The sequence below is a fragment of the Panicum virgatum genome, chromosome 9N (genome assembly GCF_016808335.1).
Source record: "Panicum virgatum strain AP13 chromosome 9N, P.virgatum_v5, whole genome shotgun sequence".
Lineage (NCBI taxonomy): Eukaryota > Viridiplantae > Streptophyta > Magnoliopsida > Poales > Poaceae > Panicum > Panicum virgatum.
Window position 1 is genome coordinate 4,485,413 of NC_053153.1, and position 15,138 is coordinate 4,500,550.

Below are 15,138 nucleotides of genomic sequence, written 5' to 3' on the forward strand. Positions count from 1 at the left end.
GAAGGAGATACCCCTATTAACTATAATAGTGGCAGGCACAAGACCAAAGCATGCCGTCTTGAGCCGAAAAAGCCGGAGAAGCAGGTCAAATCCGGCCGTCGGATCACCGTCGAACGGCTAAACGAGGAACACGGGAGAGGGAACGAAAGGGGGGCGGGGTGGGCCCTCCCCCCATCTGTTCTTCTCGCAAGAGAATGGAATGAGATACACTCACACGCGCAAAGCAGTTGGAATCACAGGTGGATCCAATTCCGAGCACCGTCGCCGTGGCGTCATCGCCCAATTCCCCGCCCCCGGCCTAGCACCCAGTTCTGAATTCCTCCACATCTCCATCGCCCCGGCAGGAACATCCCATGCACCGCAGGCGTCTCCCCTATAAAACCCCGTCTAGTCCCCCGCCCTGATGGCACCGGCGCACACACGGCGGAGAATTCATCGATCGAGTCAATTCGCCCGCTTCTCCGCGCCCCTGCTAGCCTGCTTGTAAGACACCCTGCTCTGCAACTGCGTCCGGAATCTAGTTTATGCTGATTATTAGATGTTTACAGTGAGATGTAAATAGACTAGTTTACATAATCTTGTCACCATGCTTTGCGTTTATGTTGCTCCTTTTTTGGATGATTGTATTGCTGCTGATTCTGGAATATCTAGTGGCTGGCTCAACTATGTAGGTCAAGGAAAATATCCCACAGAGGCACTGACCACTGCTGCAGAGTCTCAATTATTGTGCACAGTACATCCCACCCACCCCCCACAACACTTTTAGTACTTTGCCATATAACTTCCGAAAGAGCTCAGCTACCTTCAAGATCATAAGAAAGAATGCCCTCCAAAGTTTCAGTAAGAATTAGAAGATTGAGAAAAAAGATCTCTCAGATATACCTTTTAGGGATTTTATTTCAACATCCTCTGACATACAAGGAGAAACTAAAATGGCTAGTATAATACAGGCATCCTAATGTTTGGGGACTTTAAGTTGCTGAATTTTGGCTGTCTAGACAATGCACTTAGCAATTGAGAGCAAAGCTTAGGATAGGGCATATCTTTTTGGGGTTCTCTATTTGATACTTTTGAGAATATGCTCTAGGGTTGGTGGAACTAATCACTAATGCTATCTTATGATCTTATCCTAAAACTAAGGTGACAAAGCAATCCTAATAGGTATATTTTATTGTTTGAGCAAATAAGTCTATTTATTAAAAAAATAGCTAGCAAAACTCCTGGCATGTGAAAAAAAAAACTTGACCTGCGGGGGGTAAGACCGCCCCACGGCATTGTTTGAGAGGTAGAATGACCTTCTCACAGCAGGCCAAGAAAACCCCCGAACCCCTACCCCACCCGTACACGGGGGCCCGTCGCCTTGTGAGTTAGGCCGGGCTCCACAGTGCTTTGGACATGAGGCAGGCGAGGGGGTTTTTTTAACCGGAGGCGGAAATTCGCCCCTTCCGGGGATCGAACACACGACCTCCGGAGTGCCGCCGGACTGCCGGAACCAACCGGCCCGACATCCTTTGGCAAAACTCCTGGCATGTGATCTTGTCACTGCATCATTTGGCCTATATGGGCACATGCTGCACTGCAGACTGCTGCACACGTATGGCTATGTCATATGTTAATAATGCATTTTCTGAACATAAGGCTTTATTCAAGGGCGAAAGCAACCTTCCGAATCCATGATAAACTTGTGACCTTAGTTAATATTAACAAATGCAACACTGAAGGCCTAAATAATTCTATATCGTGTCATTGCGGAGTCAGCCATGCGCCTTTTCAAAATTGCCTATCCTTGGTGGTATTTCTGAGTCTTCACAGGTAGTGGTCTTGTGTCAGTAACGTTAATAATGAAGCTTTTTCGCTGCATAAGTCATAAATTGCATCCGACTAAAAGGCAGCCATGGAAAACAGTATATTAGCAAACACAGAAGATCTGCGTACCTTTGTGTTATGTGGCATACTAAGGCAACCTTAATTATGTGCTTTATTACTTCAAAGGAAAAAATTCATTATGTGCTCTCTTTACCTTCAGAAAATCAGCAACTGAATACTCAGCGTGTGACACTCTGGCTGCACGCCTGCACAATCAGTACAGACCCAGGTCACCCGGCCAAGTACAATTGTACATCTTGCGGAGTGGGCATATTTCTATTGCTGGAGAGAGACTTAGTTGAGCACTTTTTTTACAGTTTTTGCGGCTGAAATGCCGGATGCTTTGCTGCAAAAAGAAGCAGTGAGTGCCTGATTTCCATAGTTCCATGGGGATGTCTTAATCATGAATTCATGTCCAGATCCCTCAAAGATCAGTCCCTAACACCTTTCTCTCAGCATCAGCAAGGGTAAAGGATTGATATCTTCTCATAGATTGACAGCAGATTATTCTAAAATAAAAGAATGCGAGCTGTTATTTTAGTTCCCAATCACCCTTTTTCTGCATATATAAAGTAAATACATAACTCCAACTAGTCAAGTAGAGGCCGGATGTGTGATAGCTTGATACGACAGTAAGAGCATTTTGTCACTATTAGCATCTCACAACAACTTGCCTATACTCTGTTGACCAAACTGAACTACACCAATCACCAAGCAGCTCTATATAGTATAGTATACCTGCTAACATTGAAACTCCTCCAGAGCTTGGGCAGCCTCCCCTCAGTAGCTATATTTTGTTCTGCCTTGGGAAGATAAAAGAAAAATATATCCTTGGTTACTCGAGGAGGTTTGATTTGTTTAGCTTCTTGGTCTTGTGGTTAGGTTTTCTGGATTCTTGCTCATCCCATTGGGCTTGTTGTTTGGTTTCAGGTGTGATTCTGAAGGGAGATTTAGTCGAGCAGGATGAATGCATTGGCAGCAACCAGCAGGAACTTCAAGCAGGCAGCTAAGCTGCTGGCCCTCGACTCCAAGCTGGAGAAGAGCTTGCTCATCCCGTTCCGGGAGATCAAGGTGATGAAACCACTACAGTTTTTTAGATCTGGTAAACTTTTTTCCGTTGTTTCACTTGCTCGTGGTGGTTCCCTGTATTCCTGATGAACACAATAAAAATATTTACTTGAATAGTTTCACTATTCTGCAAAGTTCTTCTGATCATTTTTCCCCCATCTGAAACAGTATGTTCAGCTTTAGAGTATCGAGGAGTTTGTGGTTGCAGGTTGAATGCACAATCCCAAAAGATGATGGGACTTTAGCGTCCTATGTTGGTTTTAGGGTTCAACATGACAATGCTAGGGGACCTATGAAGGGTGGAATCAGATACCACCATGAGGTACGCAAATATGTTACTCAGATTCTTTTTTCAGGGCAACACTAGTCAGCATTTGATTCTTACAGCACTTTTGCTGACTTGAAATGGTCCTTAAGCATAAAGGCTTGAAACGACCCTTCAGCATAAATTCCAGTTTTTTCAGCAATCCACCATAAATAGAATAGTTCTTAGTTGATCATGTTAGTTTTCTGATATTTACCTTTTTCCCCGATGAAAGTGTTCGGGTGCTCTAGCCTAAGAGGGGGAGGGGGTGAATTAGGCTCTAATAAAAACTTTGACCTATGGCTCCAACTAGTTTGCACAAAACTTAAACTAAAACATGCTATCTAGATGTGCAACTAGGTTGTTCTAGTGTGAAACCCCTATCCCAAAAGAATTTAGCAACCTATAGCCTTTCCTATCAAGAAACTATTCTATGAAAGTAAAGACACACAAATTGCTAGTATGAAATGCGGAAGCTTAAAGAGCGGGATAGGAGATAGCAAACTCTTGACGCGGGTGTTTATCCCGTGGTTCGGTTAGCCACAAAGTCACACCTACATCCACGTTGTTGTAGCACTCACTAAGAGTATTGCTACTCGGCCACCAAGTCTCTTCCGTGAACACAATCACGGTCAACTTGGCCCCGGGTTCCACTAAGGAGCTTCTCCACAAAGGATGGGGGTCTCCACGTCCCCCGCACAAAGATGTCGTCGCCGCTCCACACCAAGTTGGAGGGTCGATGACGTTACCGGCGAGCTTCACGCTCCAAGGTGCCGGCGCACCAAGCTCTTGTTTTGGTTCGCTAATGAACCACAGCACAAAGGCTCGAAGCCTTGCAATCTCACTCACTAAGAGCTAATTCTTTACACAACACTCTCAAAGTGTGCTAAGGGCTAAGGATATGATCTTGATGCTTTTGTATGGCTCGGAGATGTTCTTGGGTGTGTGTGGGATGTCCAGCAACTCCAGCAATCTTCAAATGGCCGGGGTGAGGCATATATATAGGCCACCAAGTCTTGTAGCCGTTGCTCCAACGGTCAGCAGAAAATCTGCGTATCATCGGATGAACCGATGCCTCTAGCAGGGGTAGCGTCGGTTCATCCGGTCACTCTAAGACACGAAATAGCCGTTGAACTTCTGACTGCTGACACAGTGACCACCGGTTGAACCGATACTTGCCCGTCGGTTAAACCGGTCACTCACAGCCTTCTTCTCTTCTGCTGACGTCAATGCACCGACGTAATACTCCGATGCACCGTCGGTTAAACCGGTGCTGAAGAAACTTCTCCTGGGCACTTGACATCGTCTCTGTTACACAGTACGCTCAATGCACCGATGTCCTTTCTTGGACCGTCGGTTCAACCGGTGGCTATAGGTTGACTTGGCTTCGATTCCCTTCTGCACCAAATATCATAGTGTCGGTTCTTCCGACAAGCGTCGGATGCACCGATGCTTAGGCATCGGTTCTTCCGGTGCTCCTGATACGAAGAGCTTTCAGGGCACTGCCCTGAGACCCGCGAGGGGCGGCTCCCCCTCGACCCCCGTCCGCTAACCGGGTAGCGGAACCCCCGTAGGGGCGGCCGTTCGGGCCTTGCTACGCCTATTTACTTCATCCCTGGGATCTAAAAGCCTGAGAATGGTCATCTTAACATTCATATTAGTCCCATTGATTGCGTTGTCAATCGATCACCAAAATCACTCGAAATGGCATAAATGGTGCCATGTTCGTTTCACCCGAACAATTTTCTGATGCTTACCTGAAGAAATGGTAAACAAAAGTATATAGGAAATTTTTTTTAGGCCAAGTATATTTGAAAATTAGGAAAAACTAGCAATATCTGAGCCGTATGTGGTGGCATTCTAGATCTATTTCCTTGTAAGCATAAAGAGTTGAAATGGTCCTTAAAGCATAAATTCCAGGTTTCTTAGGAATCCACTATTGACTATGCACAAAGTAGTGTGCTCTGTTGTTCATGTTAGATATGATCTGCAGTATCTGCGTGAAGTAATGAAAACAAATATATATCAGGAACTAGGGACATCTCCCAATATCTAAGCTATATGGGCTGAGGGGTTCACATTCTCTGCTCCTTTCTTTAAAATCAAATTTCTCTTTATTTAAGAATCTTTGAAAGCCGTTAGTAAAACCAGATTATGTATGACCATGCCATGCCCTGCCATTTAAATGCTCTTATGTAACTCAGGTTGAGCCTGATGAGGTCAATGCCTTGGCACAACTAATGACATGGAAAACAGCTGTGGCCAACATACCGTATGGAGGAGCTAAAGGTGGAATAGGATGCAATCCTGGAGAACTGAGCATCTCTGAGCTTGAGCGGCTTACCCGAGTTTTTACTCAGAAAATCCATGACTTGATTGGCATCCATACTGATGTTCCAGCTCCAGATATGGGTACCAACTCACAGGTTACTTTCCTTGTATATATTATTTCATAATGGACTTTGATGAGAATTGGTTATATGTATATGTTTATTTTAATACGAACTATTTTGCTTGTTGTATGTAGACAATGGCATGGATACTTGATGAGTACTCAAAGTTCCATGGTTACTCACCTGCTGTGGTGACAGGAAAGCCTGTTGTAAGTATCTATCTATCCTGCAATTCTCAATACTTATGTGTACTGAAAATAATGTTTCCAGATGAAATATGTAAGATACAAAGATTTCCACAAAGGGGTGGTCAAATAACATTTTGTCAAGCACAATCCTTTGGAATTTATCTAGGTTGCAGCAACATTGTGTGTAGCAGTCATAATAGTATTTGGATGGAACAAGGATTTGATTATTCAGGGGAAGCTGGTTTATCTGCTCAGCATCTTCATATTCTGTGAATTTCCTGCTCAATACAGGACCTTGGAGGCTCATTGGGAAGAGATGCAGCTACCGGAAGGGGAGTTCTGTTTGCTACTGAAGCTTTGCTTGCAGAGCATGGTAAAGGCATTGCAGGCCAGCGTTTCGTTATACAGGTAAATGGTGTGTAGATTAAGCATGGTTCAAACGATTCACGGTAGAGAATTTTCTGGAGCCCGTGAATTGCTTTATATGCACCTTTCAGCTCCTATTATGAGAACAAATTGAAGGCTACCAGCTCTTCACCTTTATTTTCATTGAAAAGCAGCCAGAGCTACACATTTCTTCTGCCAAGGATCTGTTGAGTAATAGGTGCTTTGTTTGCCTTGTTCAGGGATTCGGTAATGTTGGTTCCTGGGCAGCTCAACTGATCACTGAAGCTGGTGGCAAGGTGATTGCTATCAGTGATGTCACAGGCGCTGTCAAGAACGTCAACGGCCTTGACATCGCCCAGCTAGTGAAGCACTCGGCGCAGAACAGAGGGATCAAGGGCTTCAACGGAGGAGATGCGATCGATCCAAACTCACTGCTCACTGAAGAGTGCGATGTCCTCATCCCGGCAGCACTTGGGGGAGTCATAAACAAGTAAAATTTCCTCATAACTGTCCATTTCACCATACTGAAAAATCACTTCTCTTTGAGTACTGTAATGTTTTTTCAGTTGTCCTTGTAACTTCAAACCTGAATAAACTGTTGTTTCACCATTGTTTCGCAGGGATAATGCTAACGATATTAAAACAAAGTACATCATTGAGGCTGCCAATCACCCCACAGACCCTGAGGCAGACGAGGCAAGTCATACCTGGACAGTTTCAGACAGACTGACAAGAAATTGGCCACTTTCTGCAATTTTTTTTCTGATTTCTCCTAATGTTCCATCACCAGATCCTGTCAAAGAAAGGCGTTCTCATCCTGCCCGACATACTCGCGAACTCTGGTGGCGTCACGGTGAGCTACTTCGAGTGGGTTCAGGTTAGTAGTTCAGTCCTTTGAACTGCTTATACCAGTTGATGCACGATGTCTTGTGCTTTGTTCAGAGCAGTGTAAATCTAACCGTCCGCACCTCCTTCGATTGTTCAGAACATCCAGGGGTTCATGTGGAACGAGGAGAAGGTGAACGCGGAGCTCCGGACGTACATGACGCGCGCCTTCGGGGACATGAAGCAGATGTGCCGGAGCCACAACTGCGACCTCCGCATGGGCGCCTTCACCCTTGGCGTCAACCGCGTCGCGCGCGCCACCGTCCTCAGGGGATGGGAAGCCTGATCAAGATCACATCTTCATACCATGCCTTGTGTCTCTGTGTCCTCTCGCGCGTTTTTCTCGAGCCTAATTTTTCTTTTGGTTATTGATCAACGGGAGGTTTGAGAAAAACAAGTTCAGTTAATAATTTCATGAAGTGTGTATCTCTTATTAGAGATCAATTGAGGGAAAAAACAGAAGTAATAAATCTGTAATTCATAGATGAGATGCTTGTTGGTTTGCAAGCTGCAATGCAATATGGTTTCTTTTGCAAGAATTTGGGCCATCCAACCATGTTGTGAAATCTCTAAGTACAATTACATGAGCAGATAACCTTTTCTAGATCAGTCTACGAGAGGGTCAGTGGAGATGAAGCTGTAGACCACCATGTCCCTGAGCCTTCCCTTGACCACGCAGTAGCTCCGCAGCACGGCCTCCCGCTGGAACCCGGCCTTCTCGAGCGCCCGCTGCGACGCCGCGTTGTCGGCGTCCACGAGCGCCTCGACGCGCTCCACGCCCTCGAGGTCGCCGAACACCGCGGCGACCGCGCGCTTCAGCGCCGCCGTGGCCACGCCCTTCCCCCAGCGCGCGCGCGCCACCACGACGCAGAGCTCGGCGCGGCACCGGTCGTCCGTCGGCGTCACGGACACCGCGCCCACGGGCACAGGGCGGGAGAGGGACCCCTCGCTGCCGCCGAGGCAGACGGCGCGGAACCAGGGGTGCGGCAGCACGGCGTCGCGCATGAACGCGAGCAGGGCGTCCCGGGACGTGTAGGCGTCCCACGTCATGAACGCCGTGACGACGGGGTCCGACGCCCAGGCCATCATGGCGTCGACGTCGGCGAGGTCGAACGGCCGGAGCGTGACCGCGTCCGCGCGCGCGGACCCCGCCGGCTGGGCAGGCGCCTCTTCTTGGTCCATCCTCTGAGCCTCCGATGCTCAGATCGGTCACACTACTCACTAGTGCAGTCTCTGCTTGATTGCTGGTTTCAGGCAGAGCAATCAAAGTGTCGGGCCCACCCACGCCAGCACGCACTCGTCACTGAGAAGAGAAAGGACCAGGCTTCACTTAAATCTGGATTAGCAACAGAGTGACGTGTTGGGATTGGTAGTGTGAGGTTTAAGCTAAGAAACATTATCAAAATGGCCAAGCGCCAAGCGGCGAAGCAGGTGCTATCGGGGCACCACGCGCGGTACCAAACAACCAGTGAAATCCATGGAACTGACAAGTGACAGCCGAGCCCGAGAGCTGCATCGTCCAAAGACACCATCCAAAAGAACATCCCGGCACGGTCCACCTACCTGATTGCAGCCATCTTCATCCTCCGAACACCACCACCGATGCGGAATCAGCCGGGGAGGGGATCGGAGGCGAGGAAGCTGTACATGACCATGTCCCTGGCGTGGCCCTTGTGCCAGTAGTGCCGCCGCAGGACGCCCTCGCGTCGGAGCCCGGCCTTCTCCGCCACGCGCTGCGACGCCGGGTTGTCCACGTCCACCAGCGCCTCCACGCGCCGCAGCCCCTCCACCTCCGCGAACACGTCCCGCAGCGCGCGCCGCACGGCCGAGGTCGCCACGCCCTTGCCCCAGTGCGCGCGGGCCAGCACGTAGCCGAGCTCCCCGCGGCACCGTTCCGCCGTCGGCGCCACGGACACCGCGCCGACGACCTCGCCGGAGCCGGGGGCGCAGACGGCGCGGAACCACGGGTGCGGGAGCGCGGTGTCGCGCAGGAACGCCAGCAGGGCCTCCCTGGACTCGTAGGGCTCCCACCGGCAGAAGGCGGCCACCTGCGGGTCCGACGCCCACGCCATCATGGCGTCCACGTCGGAGAGCTCGAAGCGGCGGAGGGTCACCTCCGCCATCGGCGCTAGAGCCGGTGGGTTGGTGGGCTCCGATCTCGGCCGCCGCCCTCACGCGCGCTGCGTTCTCTTCTTGGTCTGAGGCTCTGAGCCAGGGAGCGGCCGCCGCCGCTCTTATAAAGCGGCTAGAAAACACAGCAAGTTACGGCGAAAATTCGACGCCACACACACACACACACACACACACACAGAGAGAGAGAGAGAGAGAGAGAGAGAGAGAGAGAGAGAGAGAGAGAGAGAGAGAGAGCAAAGCAATAAAAATCACTGAAGTTTGGACACATATGTCCGGCAAGAAATCTGCAGGAACTTCTAGTTCACAAACTGACACAGTACATACGTTGGTGCAATGGCGTTGTTCATCACTAGCAGGGGATTTGGCAAAACCAAAAGTTTTTTCTTTTTGTGCTTGTCTTTTCCAACTCAAACTCAACCCAAAAGACTTGTGCGTGCATCAAAATTCAAAACGCCCCGCCATGTGAATCCGGCTTGGGGAAGTGGTAGCACCTCGACGCCTTCCTGACCATGTGCAACTCCTCGCTCCCCGCGGCGAGCGTCGCCTCCAATGCCGTCACGACGGCGATTTGCAGGTAATCTTTCGGGGAGGTTAACAACCTTGTCACGCAGAACCTGCCGGCCCCCAGGTAGGAGAGGTAATCCTCCCCCGGGTACCACTCGTCGGCGTGCTCATCGATGGCGTCGACGTCGGGCCAGAGATGCCTCTGCACCGGCGGCCTGCCCCCGTCGACGTCGGCCGCGCGCAGGCCGAACCCCCCTCGGTCCGAGTCCGAGAACCCGAACCAGAGGCCGTAGTCGGCGACGTACTGCGCGCGGCCCTCGAAGGGCAGCTTCCAGGCGCCTTCCCTGCGCCACGACCGGCGTACCGTGTCGAACGCGTACGTGCCGCCGAGCCGCGTGGACACCCTGATGACCGCGCCGCTCGAGGCCCCGCCGTCGGCTAACGAGACTATCGAGGATTCTCGGTCGTCGGTCGGCGGCGAGGGGAGGGGTTCCCAGAACCAGTCCTCGCGGCGGCGGTCGCAGGTCAGGGCCTGCAAGTTGAAGGACTCCGGGCCCATCATGTCGGGGCGTGCGAGGACGTAGAGCTTACCGCCGACCTCGGCCCAGGAGGGCGTGTCCTGCATGGCCATGTCACGGCGCAGGTCCGGCCCGGCACGCACGGCCATCGTGCGCGTGTCGCAGATCATGGTGTGGCGGCGGTCGTTGATTCCGACGATCCGCTCGACGCCGCGGCCGAGGGGGAGGAACTGGGTGAAGCCGTCGCCGGGCGACGACTCGAAGCGTGCCGCCGGGGGTGGCAGTGGGGTGGGGCGCATGGCCGCCGGTCGCAGCGAGCCATGCTGGGGGCACACCCCTGCCGCGAAGAAGGGCGTCGTGTCGATCTTGCGCAGGGTGTAGGCGTGGTGGTGGTCGTCGATGACAAGGTAGAGAAACCTCCGGATTGGCGTGGCAGCCCTGAACGAGCTCGCCCTGGATCAATCTGAATTCCAATCGGCTCCTCGTCAATGGATCTATGTAAGATCAATTGATGATGCTAACCTAAGACGGTTGGGTTTATTCTTGTCGTCCCTTCAGTCGATATTTCCATCCAACGAACGTCCCAAATTACAGGAGTATTCGACAACAGATTTGCAACAAGTGATTCACTCGGGCACGGGATCGGTGTTGATGAAGCTGAAGATGACCGTGTCCCGTACGACGCCCTTGACGGCGATGTACTTGCGGAGCACGGCCTCCCGCGTGAACCCGGCCTTCTCCAGCACGCGCTGAGACGCCGGGTTGGCCACGTCCACCAGCGCCTCCACGCGCTCCAGCCCCGGCACCTCGCCGAACACCGCGGCCACCGTGCGCTTCACGGCGGCCGTCGCCACGCCCCGGCCCCAGTGCGCGCGCGCCAGCACGTAGCCGAGCTCCCCGCGGCACCGTTCCGCCGTCGGCGCCACGGACACCGCGCCGACGACCTCGCCGGAGCCGGGGGCGCAGACGGCGCGGAACCACGGGTGCGGGAGCACGGTGTCGCGCAGGAACGCCAGCAGGGCCTCCCTGGACTCGTAGGGCTCCCACCGGCAGAAGGCGGCCACCTGCGGGTCCGACGCCCACGCCATCATGGCGTCCACGTCGGAGAGCTCGAAGCGGCGGAGGGTCACCTCCACGGGCGCCTTGGCCATGGTGGGCTTGGCTTCCTCCATTGACGAGCTGCTTTCTTGGGCTCTGAGATGCCTCGATGCAGCAGTGCCAGTGCAGCTACAGACCGGTGGCCTCTGTTCTTATACTTCCACTGGATGATGAGGCAGAGCACGAGCTAAAGCAACTTGGCCGGCAAGTTTGTTGTATATTAGCTTTTGCAAATCTCGTGGAAGCAGGTGTGGGCGGCTGCACACAAGTCCAACGGTCAACCTGACTACGGCTTTTTCAGATTTGGGGGAGAAAAATCCAAGGCATCAAACGCATCATGACATCGACCCTGAGAGACCCCAAAACACGCAGCCTAATCGCTAACTGAAACAAAAAAAAAATGCTCGAGCGAACAATGTAAAAAACGCGCTGCTCCTCTGAATCCTGGAGCAACAAACACCCCAAACTTTACAAGCTGCTCGTGTGAAACGATTCGGTCGTCGGAGACGAACACAAGAAGCTTTCGCATCATCTGATTCATCTCACAAACGATGGAGCAGCGCCAGTGCTGCGGCTGCGAAGACGAAGATCCTTCCAGGCTTCCCGGTATTTCCGTCAGAGTATGGAAGGGTGGATGCTGGTGTAGACTTGGATCCAGACCCTGCAGCGTCAGACATTCAGAGATACAAAATGATGCAGCGATTTCAGCCTGACCAATATCTGGCTGTTGTTGTATGTACCTGCAGGGGTCGCGTTGGCGTCTGACGGCGCCGCCGGAGACGCCACTGGAGCTCCCACGGCTGCACCAACGCGCGACTCGTGTCAGTCTCAACCATCCGTTCGTCATTGCCCCGAATGCGTGAAGCTGGACGCGCGCACTCACCGTTGCACTGGGTGGCAGGAGGCGCCTGGACCTTGCACGCCCCGGGCAGCTGCGCCACGCGGGCGCCGTCGACGGCGACGCCGAGCGACGCGGCCGTGCCGCCGAGCACCGTGCAGAGGCAGCCCGGGCTCGACCTCAGCATGCTCGACAGCGCTGAGCAGCACGACGGCGCGTCGGGCGTCGTGGCGTTGCCCGACAGGTAGTCCATGCACGGCGACAGGCCGACCAGCTCCGGCATGCAGCCGGAGCCCGACGGCTGCGCCGCGCACCGGCACGCCAGGAGCGCGGCCGCCACGGCTACGCCCAGGGCGCGCACGGCGGCGGCGCAGGCTGCTGCCCCCATTGGCTTGGCTTTCGATTGACAGGTGAGACGAGCGTTCCTATGCACATCAAAGGTTGTGTGATTTATAGCAACAATCTTGTTGGTGACAGATGAAAACCTGTTGAATTTGGATGCCCTGTCGTGGCTGGCCACGTAAGTCGGTGAGGAAGAAAGAAGAACCACTTGTGTAGTTGTGTTTGGTCAACTTCTCACCAAATTCTTTCATGTTTGAACTTGGTTTGTAGAGTTAGTGGAGGTTTAGAAATTAAACTATGCAAGACTGCAATCCTTGATTGATTCGTTTGGTCACTAACCATTCCTGCCTGAAACAGGATTTCGATCAACAAGTAACTGGATCATGAACCAGCATGCATCAACATTAACTCGGCGTGGATGCCGGCGGCTTCAGCGTCGATGTTGAAATGCGAAAGGGCCTGTAGCCTAGTGGTTATAAGAGCTCCGGTAGCACCTGGGGTCCTGGGTTCGACTCCTCTTGGAAGCGAATATTTTGGGATTTAATGGCATTGTGCATTCAGTGGTAGGCGACGTTCCCGTCGATAGCGAGACGTCTGTGATGACTTCGTCAATCTCGAGGATTTGCCGGCTTGATCTTCGAAGATGCTCATAGGGATAGGGTTTGTGTACGTGTGTTCATAGGGGTGTGAGTACGCGTGCGTTGTAAGTGTCTGAGTTGTACCGTGTAATCTCAAAAAAAAATGTCGATGTTGACAGAGTTTGTTAGTGGATAATTTTTCACACGATAGACAAAGATACAAAGTAGATGGACACACGATAGACAAAGATACAATGTAGATGGACACATGATGTATATAAAAAAATTGATGCTTCTGTCATACAGTCCTTCCGATTTCTGAGTTTGTTCGTAATAAAGTTGTTCTACTACCAACTCTGTCTCATTTGATATCACTATGCGATGATATCACTATGCGATTCAGGCTTGCTGAATTTGTCAACTTATCTGTCCTTGTCTTTGCTACATAACATACGTGGCTAGTACTGCACAATCATCGGTCCAAATCCTGGATTCTTTTTTGTTGTACACCAATGGATGGATTAAGAGGCAGGGGAGCACGATGAAAGGCACTACAACACTCGCACATTTGCTGCTGGATCCGGGCCTTTTCTTGCTTGTTGCTTTACTAGTTGGGTTTATGCTCGAAACTAGACGAAACTTGCTTCTGTGCTTATCTTTTGATCCTGGTGGATGTGTAATGTGTTACAGAGCTCATGAAACGAAAAATCTGAAACAAATCTACTATGCAACTCTGTCGGAATCCATTCAAATTCTGCTTAAAAGAGAATCCATTCTAATTCGTGCAAGTTCTCACACCAACATCTGACTGGATCAGGCAATCTCACAGGAGTATGCAGGTTTGTGCTTCAATGCTCAGTGCCCCTGCAACGAAAACTTCATGATTCAGCAAATCAGTGGACACGTTCTTACTTTCTTACGAACAAAACATTTCACGCATAATATAACCGCAGATCTGCATGCCTAATGAAATCCAAGATTTAATACCATACATGAACCAGGTCCATACAAACATTTGCTTCAGTTCGGAGTCACAACACAGGCAAAAGAGAACAGAACTAAGCAAGCCTACATATAAGGCTGCAGAACGATGGTGGCAGGGGCAGGCCTAAGCACGACCTGTCGCTGGTTACCACCCTTCTAAATTCATCATTACTTTGTTGACATCATAGTGTGCATCGTCCACAGTCTCACCATAGCCAGCATTGTTCATGACGGTCAGGAGGGTGGCAAACTCAGGAGCCTGGAGGCGTGCCACGTTTTGGAACTGCTCCGAGACTTTAAGAAGAAAGAAGGGGGTACCCCCCAAGGGATTACAGAAACAGAGGGACTGCAACACTCCCTAAAAGTACACAAAGTCTCACTCCCTCTCTCGCTCCCTCCCTTTCGACCAATACTAGACCAAAACTCCCTAAAGCTAGGTGGTCGCAGGGGTCGGGGCGATAAGGAAGGAAATTCCCTTAGCCCCAGCGATAGACCAAATTTACTGTGTCTTTGCGTCAGCCTTTTTTTTATTGGCAAGTCATGTCAAAAAAAAGCTGACGCAAAGACAGAGTAAAACCATCAATGCACCTAACTGTAAATTTTATAAAACAGTTAATGTCACATGGAGACAGGTGCCAACAGTTATGTGATTTCTGCAATTTCAAATTCGAGTTTGTGCTAAAGTAAGCTTACATATAATAATACACACATCCTTCTATCACAATTGTGCTTGGATCTAATAATAATATGCGAACGGGTGCCTAGCGAATTGGTTAGGTGGCCTCAGTAGCACTCCTTAGGTCCTGGGTTCGACTCCGGTGGGAGCGAATTTCAGGCTGGGATTAAAAAAATCCCCTCGCCTGCCTCCATGCCAAAGCACGACAGGAAGGTCCCGGCTGGCACTCACACGGGTAACGGCACCCCCTGTAAGGGTGCAGGGAAGGGGTTCGGGAGTTTTCTTGGCCTGCGTGAGAGGTTTTCTCTTATTCAATGCTCAAGGTACCACCCCCACTCCCCCCGGCAGGCCGAGTTTTTTTTAAATCTAATATTGA

At 51.1% G+C, this 15,138-nt stretch overlaps 4 protein-coding genes across 13 annotated transcripts; 1 reads left to right on the forward strand and 3 right to left on the reverse strand.

Moving 5' to 3' along the window:
• The first annotated feature begins 178 nt into the window (after positions 1-178).
• On the forward strand, positions 179-7,630 carry LOC120688277 (glutamate dehydrogenase-like). Of its 8 annotated transcripts, none has more exons than XM_039970529.1 (11): positions 187-483; positions 2,027-2,333; positions 2,797-2,937; positions 3,143-3,256; positions 5,443-5,664; positions 5,766-5,840; positions 6,111-6,227; positions 6,446-6,696; positions 6,827-6,902; positions 6,997-7,083; positions 7,192-7,630. In XM_039970529.1, the coding sequence occupies exons 3-11, from the start codon at positions 2,830-2,832 to the stop codon at positions 7,375-7,377; spliced, it is 1,236 nt and encodes a 411-aa protein (XP_039826463.1). In that variant the 5' UTR covers positions 187-483; positions 2,027-2,333; positions 2,797-2,829; the 3' UTR covers positions 7,378-7,630. The 8 variants fall into 8 exon arrangements, with proteins under 8 accessions (XP_039826460.1, XP_039826456.1, XP_039826463.1 ...); XM_039970528.1 differs by having other exon boundaries at positions 2,027-2,227; XM_039970526.1 differs by lacking the exon at positions 2,027-2,333 and having other exon boundaries at positions 179-483.
• LOC120688279 lies at positions 7,551-9,380 on the reverse strand. 2 transcript variants are annotated; one of them, XM_039970531.1, is made up of 2 exons: positions 8,655-9,380; positions 7,551-8,427 (listed from the first exon to the last, which is right to left on the reverse strand). In XM_039970531.1, the coding sequence occupies exon 2, from the start codon at positions 8,271-8,273 to the stop codon at positions 7,698-7,700; it is 576 nt and encodes a 191-aa protein (XP_039826465.1). In that variant the 5' UTR covers positions 8,274-8,427; positions 8,655-9,380; the 3' UTR covers positions 7,551-7,697. The 2 variants fall into 2 exon arrangements, with proteins under 2 accessions (XP_039826465.1, XP_039826464.1); XM_039970530.1 differs by having other exon boundaries at positions 7,551-8,394; positions 8,655-9,375.
• Positions 8,429-12,605, reverse strand: LOC120688280 (uncharacterized N-acetyltransferase p20-like). Of its 2 annotated transcripts, XM_039970532.1 has the most exons (4): positions 12,228-12,605; positions 12,085-12,144; positions 11,377-12,005; positions 8,429-9,205 (listed from the first exon to the last, which is right to left on the reverse strand). In XM_039970532.1, the coding sequence occupies exons 3-4, from the start codon at positions 11,416-11,418 to the stop codon at positions 8,702-8,704; spliced, it is 546 nt and encodes a 181-aa protein (XP_039826466.1). In that variant the 5' UTR covers positions 11,419-12,005; positions 12,085-12,144; positions 12,228-12,605; the 3' UTR covers positions 8,429-8,701. The 2 variants fall into 2 exon arrangements, with proteins under 2 accessions (XP_039826466.1, XP_039826468.1); XM_039970534.1 differs by lacking the exon at positions 8,429-9,205 and having other exon boundaries at positions 10,427-12,005.
• On the reverse strand, positions 11,887-12,570 carry LOC120687663 (non-specific lipid transfer protein GPI-anchored 15-like). The gene is made up of 3 exons (XM_039969691.1): positions 12,228-12,570; positions 12,085-12,144; positions 11,887-12,005 (listed from the first exon to the last, which is right to left on the reverse strand). The coding sequence occupies exons 1-3, from the start codon at positions 12,568-12,570 to the stop codon at positions 11,887-11,889; spliced, it is 522 nt and encodes a 173-aa protein (XP_039825625.1).
• Positions 12,606-15,138: the final 2,533 nt, after the last annotated feature.